The 13,819-nt window shown below is 47.4% G+C and overlaps 1 protein-coding gene and 1 long non-coding RNA gene across 2 annotated transcripts; both read left to right on the top strand.

The window, feature by feature from the left end:
• The first annotated feature begins 1,285 nt into the window (after positions 1-1,285).
• On the top strand, positions 1,286-4,334 carry LOC134165694 (uncharacterized). Its single transcript, XR_009965617.1, has 2 exons — positions 1,286-1,540; positions 2,562-4,334. It is a non-coding gene; the product is annotated as an uncharacterized LOC134165694 (long non-coding RNA).
• A 2,330-nt stretch (positions 4,335-6,664) lies between these two features.
• On the top strand, positions 6,665-11,303 carry HOXA10 (homeobox A10). The gene is made up of 2 exons (XM_062622756.1): positions 6,665-8,377; positions 9,810-11,303. The coding sequence occupies exons 1-2, from the start codon at positions 7,558-7,560 to the stop codon at positions 10,082-10,084; spliced, it is 1,095 nt and encodes a 364-aa protein (XP_062478740.1). The 5' UTR covers positions 6,665-7,557; the 3' UTR covers positions 10,085-11,303.
• Positions 11,304-13,819: the final 2,516 nt, after the last annotated feature.

Genomic DNA, 13,819 nt, shown 5'->3' on the forward strand with positions numbered 1-13,819 from the left:
ACCCGAAATTCCTTGTGACCTTGTTCAGACATTTGGGGAGAATTATTCTTCTTTTGGGAACTTCGCTGCTAAATCTTCTGCTCTGGAGTTAGCAAGTGAACCTGGGCTTGCTCAAGCGTCGTTTTAGGGGGCCGCAGGAAGACGATAATGAAGTATGTTGGTAGCTCGCTATGACTTAGGCCTTTTTCTTACCCTGCCAAGGCCGGCAAGGCAATGTTCTATGCTGAAGGGTTTGATGTGACATTGCCGCTTGCTCCCCACCGCATGCGTCCAGGAGAACTCCTTGGGAAATGCTGGTGGTGTCAGTAGCGTTTGGGATAGGTTTTATAAGCCAAAGGGTATTTGTAACCAAAAGGAAGGTCTAAGCCAGCTGATGGATGTTGAGCCCTAAGAAAATTGTTGTTTTTGAAAAAAAAAAAAAAGGCATGTGGTGGAAAATGGACTGTTTGAAATTGTCCTTGATCTCCAAGGCAGGGAGGAGGTGGACTGAGGCGGGCAGGGGGAGCTAAGGGGAGGATGGCTGGAGGGAGAAATTTAGGGGAGGGAGGGAGGGGGTGAGAAAACCCCAAACAATAACTGAGATATGAATGTGTTTTGAGAAGAGTTTGAAACTTTCATGTTGACCCTAATCCTAAGCAGGAGAAGAAAGTACATTCTGTTTTCACATTGTTTACTGGCTTTGAACTTCTGTATTGCTTGGACATCACCCATAACCTTGAGGTGAAGGACTTACTGACTTTGGGCCTTTGTTGACAACTGCCACCTAGCCAGGCAACCTCTGCCCAAAGGAGATGTTAAAAAGTGAGCGAGGAAAAGGGGACTTTTTGTTTGTTTGTTTGCCTAGTGTACAAGGAGTGATGCCAGTTAAAAGGAGATGGACAGAGGGACAGGCAGTGGGAGAGGGACAGAGGGACAGATGGTGAGCTAAATGGCAATGTAAGCTAAGGCAGCAAGCTTCTTTTCTGGTTAAAAATTAACTGGCATTCTTAGCCAATCCCAGAGACACTTAAGCCATGGAGTTTCTCTGGTCGGGGTTATGATTTCCTAGCCCAATAAAATCGCATCCTCTGTGTTGTTGTGACAATGTGGTCGTAAAAAATGTCCGTGACTTGTCCGTTTGCCTGCACGAAATACATCTCTATAAAGGCAGCGGAGCTTTCCCCACCGAGAGGTGAGTGGCCACTTGCCCTTCATCATCCATCTGTCTGTCCGTCCGCCTGCCCGCCGTCCTGCCGCGGGGCCCCGCGGCAGGACGGCGGGCAGGCGGACGGACAGACGGCGGCGGTTTGAAGGCTGTTTTGCCACAAGATGGCGATCTTCAGATCAATGTCAAAGCCGCCCAAGGCGACGGGAGCAGCCCTGCAAAAAAAAATCTTGGCCTTTGTTCATTTTGCATCCCTGGAGCCGCACGGATAATTATTGCACTTACCGGGCTCCGCGTTACAAAAAGCCGCTCGGGATGCCGGGGGAGGGGAGGGAGCTGACGGGGCTTCTCGGTGGAGTTAAAGCCTCTGAGCTTTGGATTGGAACATGGGCGGAGGTAAGTGTTTTATCCATCTACCCTGAGTGGAGAAGGGAGAGGAGAGGGCACTGGTCGCGGTGGTCCTCAGCCAGCTGGGGTGGCCCCGGATCCAAGGACGGAGCACAAAGGAAAATAACCCTAGGAAGGAAAGCAATGCAAAAAGTTGGTGATTACGACGTGAAATAATATAGAAGGGGCTTTCTGAGTTGCAGTTGACCTTTTACTTTCTCTTCGTAAAGTTTTGGCCATTAGCGTGGAAAAACCCACGTTATCTGGAAATATTTCTTCAGAGTAACTTGTAGTTTTCTTCCAGTTATAAAAAATTTGTAACACTGGAAATATTATGAAACTTGACATTTATGTCTGGAACAGTAGGTGTCTTCAATCAAATAGATCTATGGCAACAGAAACTGCAAATGACAGACAACTCTGATGATCTTATTGGACTTGAACTGTAGTTTAGCTGGGGTCGTTTGGAAACTTTAAAGGATAGGCTGCTTCCTTGCAGCTGGACACAGGCTGTGGTAAACAAATTTTGACACACTTAGGCTAAAAACTCTTTATGTGATTGCATATGAAGTCAATGTTTATATGAGACCAGAGTTAGATTTCCTCTATCTATCTGTTTGTCTATCTATCTGTCTATCTATCTATCTAAAACAGCACATGGGCTGTAAACAAACAATAGTCACGCATTCTCATGTGCTCACGGCTGCTCTGGGTTGTAGCTTTGAAACTCTATCCTGGCTACGAGTATCCCTAACTCCAGGTTACTTTTCTCGCCCATAAAAGTTTCACTTGTTTTTGTTATGTCTCCATTTGAGAAGGGCTGGAGAGAAGGTGATATTATATGGAGGAGATACTTGTTTGGCTGCATATTTAATTCACGTGTCTCTTAGGAGAGATATTCAATTTCAAAATATATGTCGGGGGACGAAAACAAAAAGAAAGAAAGAAAGAGAAAAAAAAAAGGTCATTTACAGACAAGTAATGCAACTTGTCTGTAGTATTCTTAAAGAAAGCGCCCTTTTGCTCTCAGGGAATTGTTGCAAGTGTAGTTAAAAGCACATGCTCAGTCGGTAGAGAGCTGTTTTGAAATGCCTTTCGGAACCGATCGATTTCATCAAAGATGCTGCATTAAAAGCTCGGGAATGTTTCTCTCTAACCTCCCCTTAGCAATGCCAAGAAGTGAGAAGCAACTCCTCGGAAAATAGCAGGATGAGTTGAGGGTCCCTTTGCAACATTTCATTTTACGCCAGTCAAGTTAAACTCAGCATATTTGATCAAATATTTATTTTTCCCCTCGTTGTTTCCCTGCCCCATTCAATACTCGGCTGAATAAATCAAAGGGACCCTAGCAGCAGTTAAAGCGCCCTCTGGTTACGGATTTTTTACTGACGGCCGCAGTCACAGGATAATATTTAAAAAAAACAAACTTGTTTCTTACAATAACTGTTTATTATTTCACATGATTTGGGTTTGCATATTTTGGAGGGAAGTGGCGAAGCCAACTCAGTGTCTACACTGTGTTTAATTAATCGTGTACTCAACTTCAGCTCACATACCACATTAAAACCCCCGGGAGGCTTTTTCATAAACTCTTTGGGTTTCTGTTTTGTTGTCTTCTTCTTTTTTTTCTTTTTTGTCACAATCTTTTAATTAAATGCTCTGAAATCGAAACTTCAGGCCAAAGTGTGTGTCTGAGAGCCAAGTTGTACCGCAACCAAAAAAGACATTTGTGTATGCATCCAGATCTTTTTTAAAGGAAAGACAGCTACAAAAAGGGGAGAAGGGATACAGTTTCAAATGCCTAATACAGCTGTGCGACCCATCTCTTACAGCAGAAGGGGTACACTTAAAAGACGAGCTGGGGTATGTACGATTTCCCTGACACATGTTATAACCCGATACTGCTGTTGCTTCTGCCGGCGTTCGGGGCTCTCTGGACAATAGAAAGCCCCGTTGTTCTCGCCGGTGCCGAGGAAAGGCGAGGAGATGAAGTCCTAATGAGTTGGTTGGGTGTATTTTGTCCTGCCACACACTAGAGTTTAGAGCTCGTCGGACTTACTTGCAAAATATGCTCCTAATCCAAATGAGTAAAACGATACACATATACTATAAAACATGGTTAGGAGAACAAGCCTCCGGATGGCTGGAATAAAATTAAATCTCAGCCTAAGTTTTAACAGGATAATCCGCCAAAACAAGCCAACCTCACCACCACAACCAGCATGAAAGAATTTATAGTAAAGATAAAATTAGTGGGGCCGTCATTTGTCACCTAACTTGGCACAGACACAGTTCCTAAACCTCCTGTTTGAAATCCGCCTTCTTTGGAGCAATTCCAGGAAAAAAAAAAAACAACAAAACCAACAAAAAACCCACCACACAAAAGGAGGAATCTGGCACACACGCACGTTCTTGACAACTGACAGTTCCAGTATTAAATAACTATACTCTGATTGCATTAATTTTTGGAGCTGTATAAAACGTAATTCGCGGCTGTATTCTCAGATAGGCGGTTCATGCACTCCTGCAACAGCCTGCAAGGCCATTTATGTTTTCACGAATTGCCGTTTGCCCGTGTCTACAAATAAAAGCATATTTTAATTAGCTGGCAAAACGCGTCTATGGATTAACAGTGCTGATCTTTTGGGTTATACAAGCCAATAATAATAAGATAAATCACAGTTTAACATGATCCATTTTGCGATTTCCAGTCAGAGTTTGCTCTGGCTGAGCTGTCGGGTTTTATTTATTCCCTTTTTGTTTTTAATTTTAGTCCCACCAATAAAACGGCTTAACGACGCTATTAATGTATCTATCATATTTTTCTTAGATCAATAAAGTTTTATTTTGATATTGTTGTCTATGTACGCCATGAATTTAGATTCTCCATGAAAGCACCTCCTCGCCGGTTTTGATATTTATCAGGATTTTATTTGCTCGGTTTTATAGACCCTCGGATAGCTTTACTTACAGGAGTAGAATTAAAAAGAAAGTATTTCACGTCCCCTGGCGTCCACAATATTCTTTAAAATTTCATTTAAATGGAGGTTAAGCTCCAAGGGACACATTGTTAAGGGTTGGAAATGCAGTAGCTACACCCAGCGCATGCCAAATTAGCTCCGTTTAGTCAGAATTGACCATTATCTTTTATAGTTTCGAATCAAGCGAACATTATTAGTTTTACTTCACTGGGTTTGACGATGCTGGTTACTATTTGCCTTGGCCTTGTTAGCGATTAAAGAAAGCGGAGATAATGCCACTCCGAGCTGAGTTCATGATCTAGACAGAGCCTGTGACTTGACCATCAAACCAACAATGGACACCGCTTCTAAGACCGCACAACCGGGTCCCGCCAACGGAAGCTCCCGCAGGGCCTGACATTCTCCAAGGGCGGGCAACCCCCAGCCTTCTGCTGCAAAACCCACGAGGAGAGCCCAAGAAAACTTTAAACCTTCCAAACTGTCCCCGGCCGCCACGCCTTTTGTCTGATTTCCCTGGACTGGCCTGCAAAGAGGGAGAAGAAGCCAACTCGTGTTTCTTCCAGAGCATTTCGAGTCTTTTCATTCCGGCTGACGAGGACGTCCTTTTATAGGCCTTTTCCCCTTTTAATCCATTTTTTTTTTTTTTTAAGGGAGCTGCTTTTCTTAAAAACAGCTTTGGAAGGATTTCAAGTGTTGCTCCTTGGTTCCGTATGGCTTTTAGGTTTGCAATCCATTTCTATTTAATTTGGCAAATGCAAAATAAACATACCGCAAGAGTGGACTTCCCCGGAGTAATTTTTGTACCTGACTTGTGTAGAGAAATGGATTTGGAAGGCGGCGTTGGGGCTCACGTTTCATTTTATTTAGATCTGTATTTATAACTCTAAGCCTGTTGATAATAGCCTTCCTTTATACCAGCCAATAAACCCCCGTCTTATGTAGTATTAATTTTGTTAGCACCGATATGACCCGCGTAGGAATCTGATAAGGGTTTGTCCGTCGCACATTAACACATCGCGGGGTTAGTCGGGTTGGGAAAACACAAACAATATTACAGGACGAAATACGGGAAGGAAATAACCCACGGAGGGTTTCCATAGGTTGTGGGGTCTACCCCAGTCACTGCATCCTACGGGCCGGTCAGAAAGAAGCCGCGCTGTGATGCTTGCCCCACCTCACTGGAAAAAACAGGCGCCTTTGCATAAGGATTTTATGGGTGTTGCAAAGTTGTAGGTAGAAGCCTCCGCACGCTCCCCCTGCGCTTTCAGCGGGCGCGGAGGGAGGTTGAGGAGGACCCCTCCGGCTCGGCGGGCCCGCGGAAGGGACACTCACCTCCCGCCGTAAGGAGGAGGGGGGAGGAATTCTCCGGGGGAATGTCACTCCGCGGAAAAAGCGTTTCCCCGTGGCAGGCACACACTGCAGGGCGAGACCACGTGGGGGCTTAACAGATCCGTGGGGTGGAGGGGAACGGTTGCTCCTCGGGGCGGCTTGAAAGCTGAGGGCTGGCACCAGGGGATGCTGGGCCCACCGCCCGCTCCGCCGCCACCCTGCCCGCAGGCAGCGGCCCCGCCGCCGCCAGCGCCCTCTTGGGCATGGCAGCTGATGCCAAGCCGCTTCCATCGCCCCGGCCGGTGCTGATGCCCGGCCGGCAGCCTCTTTCCCCGCCTGTTCCACTGGGAACGGAGACAGACCAGACTGCTTCCCCCGGCAGCGTGCGGGAGAGGGGAGCGAGCCTGGCTACTCGGGGTGGCCAGAAAGCGTCGGGCAGCCTCAGTCTCCCTTTAAGCCCGAGTTCCGCGGACCAGGCAGTGAGGCGACTTCGAAAGGGCATAAGAGAGAGATGATGGACGTGAAAGCAAGCCATAATTAAACAATTCATTAGAAAATCTATCTGACTCTCTGTCTGCTTCCCTGTCTGTCTGCTGTCTGCTCCCTCCGCCACAACTGCAAATTGACTGGACCAGGCTGTCTAGTATCTCAGGATTCATCTACTTATTTCTATTATTTAGTACATTGCTTGTGAAAGAGACAGTGCTTTTGAAGAGGCAAAAAGTGAATGACCCAAGGGGGGGGTTGGGAGATAAAAATGATCGCTCAAATATAAACACATCAATAAACAGGGTCCGCAGCATCCTGCGAGGATCCATTTGAACTGCTAGCGCCTGGATTCTTTCTGTGGCATATGTCTAGCTTTATATTTTAAATGGTAATCAGACCTCTGGAAGAATCCAACGTTAACTAAAGCATTCGGAACTGCAACCGCACGATCAATCCTCCCAGAATGGCATTGCTCCCTAAGAAATTCTTCAGCGCAGCAGCAATCATTTTATCTCCAGGAAATTTAAGCCTAGCCTGGCGTCGTGGCGGTGATGTTAGGCTGGAAGCAGCCCCCTTCCTCGGCAGTTTAACGCGAGAGGCACTAGGCCCCTTTACGGTTTCCAATGATCCGTGATAAACAACAACACGTCTTTTATTTCTTAAAAAACGAGACAATCAAATAAAATGAGCAGAGCCTGAGCATAAAACACCGGGCGAGCCGGACTTTATTAATTTCGTGAGACACACACAGGCTTCCCAGGAAGGTGAGCAGGCACTGCCGCCGGAAAGCCTAACCGCGGGGAGAGAGGAGCAATAGTAAAAGCTTCATCTGGACACCGTTTCAGCCTAGGTATAATAAAAATCAGGACCGCCGGGCTATTTTATAGCGGAGAGTGTGATAAGAAAGGAGCAAAACTTGGAGACAGCACAGGCAAAGCCAGCTCCTTGCCTTTCTCCTTCCCCTTTGCTTCCCAGGATCGCGGCTCCGGCCTGGGCGCAGGCGCTTGCCCATATGGACGAAGCGTGTGAGCCAGTGTCTATGGAAATCCATATTACACATTAATATCCATCTATCTCCCAAATTCAGAGGTCGACCTGAGAGCAGCTCTGTGCATACGAAACCAGACGGGGAGGGGTTGCTGGGGAGGCCCGGGCTTCCATTGGCTGCAAGCGTTTGCCGTTGTGCGGGGGTATCTCTAATCATATTCAGCATGTTTTGCACAAGAAATGTCAGCCAGGAAGGGCTATCTGCTCCCTTCGCCAAATTATTCCACAACAATGTCATGCTCCGAGAGCCCGGCTGCAAACTCTTTTTTGGTAGACTCCTTGATCAGCTCGGGCAGAGGGGAAGCGGCGGGAGCAGGAGGAGGAGGCGGAGGAGGAGGCGGCTACTACCCCAACAGTGGTATCTACCTGCCACAGCCGTCCGATCTGTCCTACGGGCTACAAAGCTGCGGACTTTTCCCTGTTTTGAGCAAACGCAATGAAGGTGCTTCTCAAAGCATGGTCCCCAGCTCGCACCCCTACGTGTCAGGGATGGAAGTGTGGCTAGACCCTCCCCGGTCCTGTCGCATGGAAGAGCCGGAGAGCCAGCAGGCCACCTCGTGCTCCTTTGCTCCAAGCATTAAGGAAGAGAGCTCCTACTGCCTCTATGACTCAGAGAAATGCCCGAAGGGCTCGGCTGCCACCGATCTCGCTCCTTTCCCGCGGCTGAGTGCCGAGGTCAACCCAGCCGGCAGCGGCGGCGGGGTCCCCGTCCCGGGCTACTTCCGCCTTTCCCAGTCTTATGGCACCTCCAAGACCTACGGCGCGGGGTCGGCCGGGGCTGCCCCCTTCCCTCTGCAGCCCCCCAGCCGCTTCCAGACGCCTCCATCTTTGCCTCCTGTCCCGGACGCGGGGAGGAAGGAGGACGAGGAGCGCTCTCCCAGCCCCTTGGCGTGTGTCTCCCAGAGGGAGGACGAGACTCAGGCTTCATCTTCCACCGCAGAGGAGCTCTCTCCAGCTCCGTCAGAGAGCAGCAAAGCCTCCCCCGAGAAAGAGCCCGTAGGTAAGCGAATGGTGATGATGGTGATGGTGGTAGTGATGATTAAAAAAAAAAAAAAAAACAGAAAAAGAAAAAAAACTGTTGAGGATCATAGCGGCATCGCGATGCAAAAGGAGGATCCCAGCTGCCCCGCGGGGCTGCCAAGAAGCGCTGCTCAGACTGACCTTCTGAACTTCGTAATATTAGGGCATGGGGTTGCCGTAAAAATTAATGTCCATCCTATAGCTTAAACCCCTTAGAGTCTCCGCTCTGGGCAACTTTAGCCCGCATGCTGCTTAAACATATAGAAAAACAAGATCAATCTTTCCCCTGTGATGTGAAGGTGCCTACCAGATAACAGAGATGTTTGTAAAGCATCCAAAATAAGCAATAGGCAGTGCCAATAAATAAACCTATTAACTCGGTAAGTTATATTTTACGATCCAGAATGCTTTTCGGAATAACAGCCGCGCTGAAATGTGCCATCTATGAACTGCCATCAAATTAGACTGATGAATGCACCGCGAATATCCTTCAACGTCTACACTAGATAACAGGGTTGTTATTTATTCATTCGTTTCTTTATTTCCCTTTCGTCTCCCCATGGCAAAAAAAAAAAAACAACAAAACCTCCCCTTCCCTGGGTGGCAGACTTTTCAGGCGCTTCTCTCCGTCTGCGTTTCAGACGCCCTGTTATTCCTTCAGAGGGCCACACTGGAAAATGATAAGGTCAAAACAAAACAAGAAAGAGGAAAACTACTAGAGAGACAACCCCAAACCAAGAACCACCCTGAGCCATCGAGGGATCAGTGTTACCTCTTTCCTAGCCACTTCCAGTGATAGGAATAAACAGCCTGTAACGGGGGAATTTTAGTTTTGAGGGTTTTGGTGTGTTTTTTGGTTTATTTTGTTTTTTTTCCTTCCCAGAAACGGTTGGATAAGAGAGGGCCGAGGCGAAGCTCCCCGGGAAGGCAGGGAGGCTCCGACTCCTCAGCTCACCTTGTTTTCTAACTCCAGAGCATGCTTGTAAAGTTCAGATCCGCACAGGCTTTGTTTTTTGGAAGCAGGTGCCTGAGGCTGCGTGAAATAAACCTCCAGGCCATTTATCAAGCGACCCCCAGTAGCAGTGGGCTCGGAGAGGCCGAGGGGAAACTAGTAAAAGCCTGTTTTGGAGGGTCGGAGATGAACTACTAAGCGGGGCACTCTGCCCTGCCCGAGGCTGGCCGGAGCTTTTTGAGGAAAGGCAGATCCCCTGCGGATTCAGGATCATTGGGAAACCGGTTTGAAGCTCTCGGTTCCCACAAAGACACCCCACATTACAAGTGCCCGCAAGTGACAGAGCGAGCTTCCCAAACACACACCGGCACACACACAGATGCTCCTTCCACCCTGTCCCTTCCTGGCTCATTGCCTCCTACCCGCTGGTAACGTCCCTTTTTTACTTTCTCAAAACTAGGCAATTCAAAAGGAGAAAATGCAGCAAACTGGCTCACGGCAAAAAGTGGCAGAAAGAAACGGTGCCCCTATACCAAGCATCAAACTCTCGAGCTGGAAAAGGAGTTTCTGTTCAATATGTACCTGACTCGTGAGCGTCGCCTAGAGATCAGCCGCACAGTCCACCTCACAGACAGACAAGTTAAAATCTGGTTTCAGAACCGCAGAATGAAACTGAAGAAAATGAACAGAGAGAATAGGATTCGGGAGCTCACAGCCAACTTTAATTTCTCTTGATGAATCCATAAACATATCTTTATGGTTTAAAGAGCCAGTATCATTTTCCTAGGCTGTAGTCATCCGCACCTGTATGGATTAACGATTTTAGGGGCTCTCAATATGTCCTTAACCTCTTAAGAACTACTTTGGAGTGGGAAGGGAGGGTGAGGGAACACGACTAAAGCTAACTTAATGCACAAAATGCCGTGCGTGAACCTCCCCGCTTCCTTCGGCCTTTCCGGGGACCGGCTTGTTCCTTTAAGCTTTGAAACACAGAAATGCCATTTCGGGAGCTGCAAATATCTTTCCCCCCATATCTCTCTGAAAAGTAAATAAGCTTGGTTAAAGGCGTATTCTTTAAAATTAGAAGCAGTATAACTTGAACTGTACGTAGCTGCACAGTGAAGAATTTAAGCCTTGACATATTTCTATATATTGGGAGCTTTCTTCCCCTCCCCCTTTTCCTTCGAAAAGCAGACTTACAATAATGAAATGCAGGCATACTTTAACAGGGCTTCATGGGAAAGGGTGTTAAGAGAGTTTTTTTTATTTTTTTTTCGCTTTACCTTAAAAGTAAACATTACAGCTTTAAAATTGGCCAGGAAAATGAAATCTCTTCTCTTTAAAGGTATAAAAGCGTTCGTGTTGCTCATGGACTAAATTATGACACTTACCTCTGAATTTCTCTCTCTCTTTCTGGTTGTAGATATTTACTTAACGTAGTTTTGCTTAAATACGTGGAATTAGTGATCTTTTTCTGTCTATAAATAACGTTACCGTTGGTAACGCATGACAAGCACACAGAAATTCCCCTTTGAGAAGGAAGTGGTCACTTTTTCCTCACTAATTTCACTGAAAACTATGTATCTTGATCATCAGACGGACTTTCTGAGCCAGAGTCTGAGATTGCGAGGGAGGAAATGTTCGTCTTCCTTTATACTGTGAAGTTACATGCATTAAAGGGTCAAACATATAGGTGAAAAAAAAATTAAAAAAATAGAAAAAGAAAGAAAGAAAAAAGGGGAAAAGCTATAAATACAGATATGTATAAATGTCTATTATTATTAAAATGCCGATACTGTTTTAAGCAAATGCATTCTATCGTTATTATAAATGTTAGTTCTAGCTATATCTAGTTCTTACCTTAAATCGGAATAAATTAATATTGTAATGCTGCTGTGCGTGAAAAAAGACGATGTTTATGTTCTCATAGAAGAATAAAATACCGTTGAATGAATCCTTTTAATTTTACCTCTTTTTGTGACTGTTTATCCTCAGGTTCTACTTTATGTCTTTGAGAACTTTTACAACAGGAATAGTTGCCTAAACCCCCTGCAATTACTTTAGGAATCTATTTAAATATTACCTAGACGGTCGTAATTTGTCTGGGCCATATAGCGATGGTGCTCTAAGGTTTGTCGGCTTTTGTTCAGTTTTATGACTTGCTAGTATATCTGGATTGTTGCTGTCTTGAACGAGTGGTTTCAGTTGACTGAGGAGCTGCATAGACTGAGGAAGCAAATTACTATTTCTTGAGAGTAGGGAAATGATTTTTTTTTTCTTTAATCAAACACCTACATGTGTGCGGAGATCTTTTACACCAGAGGACGGTGACAAAATTCTAGCTTTATCTCAGGGCTGAGAAGAAATCGTAAAGGTGAGCTCATGGGGGGGGGGGGGGGTACCCCAGCCTCCCCTCCCTGTCAGTGGGCCCCTCCAGACAAGACTATTCGCTACCTGGCTGCATGTGGAAGAGCTTATTTCACCTATACTGCTTTGGGGTTTTATTGGTTGGGCTTTTTTTTTTGTTTGCTTTGCATCCTCCCTTCTTTGCTGCATGTTTAACTGATGGAGTCTTGCACAAAGGGAAGGCAAAAAGAGGTCTGGGAGAAGAGAGAGAGCTAATGCTTCCTTGAGGGTCTATGTATGCTGGGAGGAGGGGGAGACAGACTTTGAACCCTAGCTCCTTGGGAGCCTTTAGCTTCTCGTGATGTTAACATTGGCGTGCATGGCCTTTTTCTTCCCGATTGCATCTGCATGGAGAGGCGAAAGCTGCCCGAGAAGGGTGGGGTGGTGATGGTGATGTTATTATATATTTTTCTTGTTTTCATTAACCCACCCGAGGCTGGCTGGGGACCGAGGAGGGGCGGCGGCTGGGCGGGCGGGAGAGAGGGATGTTTCAGTTACGTTTCTGGTTTTATTTTTGTAGCGGGATCCTTGCGTTAAGGACCACGGCAATGGGAAAGTAATAATTAGCGTCTGAGAACTGCTCTGTGGTTTAGGTAGTTTCATGTTGTTGGGGCTCCACCTTTCTCTCTACAGCACGAAACTGCCTTAATTACTTCAGTTGATATCATCACCAGGTATGCTTGGTGCGAGGGTCCTTTCTGCCCGAAGAAATCTTAGCGCTGAACTGATCTGTAGGCGTCAAGTCCCAATGCCATTGTTCCCCATCTGCAACGGAGCCTCCTTTGATTCCTCAGATAAACACGGCAGCCGAGGGGGGAAGCTTGGCAAGTTCTTCAAGGTTAGCTAGCTCCTAAGCGAGTCCCTGCCTGTTTGCGGGATTTTAATATATCTCGTAGGCTGCATTCAAGGTCAGGTGCGTTTTTGTATTCCGCTCTGCGTGCGTCGAGCTCGGGGGGCTGGAGAACCGGGGGGGGGGGGGGGGGGGAAATGCTCTTTATATTTCTCTGTCTGGATTTATTAAAAAACAGAGACCCGAAAGCCTGCCTGGGGGAGGGAGTCGGGAGAGATCAAGTCTGCCGGCCCCGTTCCGCGTATCCATCACAAACAAGGCCCCGGAGCACAGGGGCAGTGGCCGATCGGACCCCACTCGGGGTGCGGGTGCGCGGCCCCGCCGGCGGCTCTACTCCATGTTGGGGGTGTCTATTGCCCGCCTGGGCCTGTCGCGGGGTCGGCCAACCCCGCTCTACCTCCCGTCAGATCCGCTCCCCCGGGGCATCCCGGCGGCCCGCAAGGCCTCGGTTACGATCACGACTGCGGCGCGGTCGCTCTCCGCGGAGGCGGAACGGGCAACAGCGACCTCTCCGGGCCCGCCGCCGCTGCCACCACAGCCGTCTTTTGTGTCCGCAGAGCGGCCGCTGGCAGGGGCGGTCTCCCGCCGGGCCCTCCGCCAGTTTCGGCACCACAGCGAAGCGGGGCACCCTCGGCAGCAGGAAGGCAGGCAGGGGAAAGTGAAGAAAACTCGATCTCAGTGTGTATGCATTTCTACTTATTTTGTAGCGACTGTGATTATTTTTGCCTAAAAAAAATAAAAACCCAACCCAACTTTCTCAAAACTCGAAATGGGATGCGGGAACTCGGAGGAGTTTGGCTAACGGATTTATCTAGACCCATCCTAGCCTTCCTCAGAGAAGGAGGTGTCCATGGCTGGAACAGGAACAGAATTCGACGTTGCAGTCAAATTTAAGTGTTCATGTCTGCCTCTACCCACACTGCACATCTGACGGGCTATCTGCTGTGATCGTGCTGGGAGTGTGTTTACAGTGTGTATGTCCGTGCCTGCCTCTGCGGTCTTTGTACATAGGTTTGCCTCTGCTTTTTATTTCTCTTCTTTTTTTTTTTTTTTCAGCATCATCCTGATTTTTGATTCCTTTACCCTAATTCTGGGTTTTCATTTTCTCTCCGCCATTGCGAGAATACCTCCGTGCATTCGTAGCACTGGCGATTCCGTGAGAGAGAGATTTGCGGTGGCAGGAAACCCTAGGGAAAGGCGATCCTGAACTTCCC

The sequence above is a fragment of the Pezoporus occidentalis genome, unplaced genomic scaffold (assembly GCF_034315485.1).
Source record: "Pezoporus occidentalis ecotype Australia unplaced genomic scaffold, CSIRO_AGI_Poc_V1 ctg246, whole genome shotgun sequence".
NCBI lineage: Eukaryota > Metazoa > Chordata > Aves > Psittaciformes > Psittacidae > Pezoporus > Pezoporus occidentalis.

Coding starts and splice junctions, on each gene's coding strand:
- HOXA10 (XM_062622756.1), top strand. CDS start 7,558: ATGTCAGCCAGGAAGGGCTATCTGCTCCCTTCGCCAAATTATTCCACA. Junction 8,378..9,809: donor CCCCGAGAAAGAGCCCGTAG/GTAAGCGAATGG, acceptor TCTCAAAACTAG/GCAATTCAAAAGGAGAAAAT.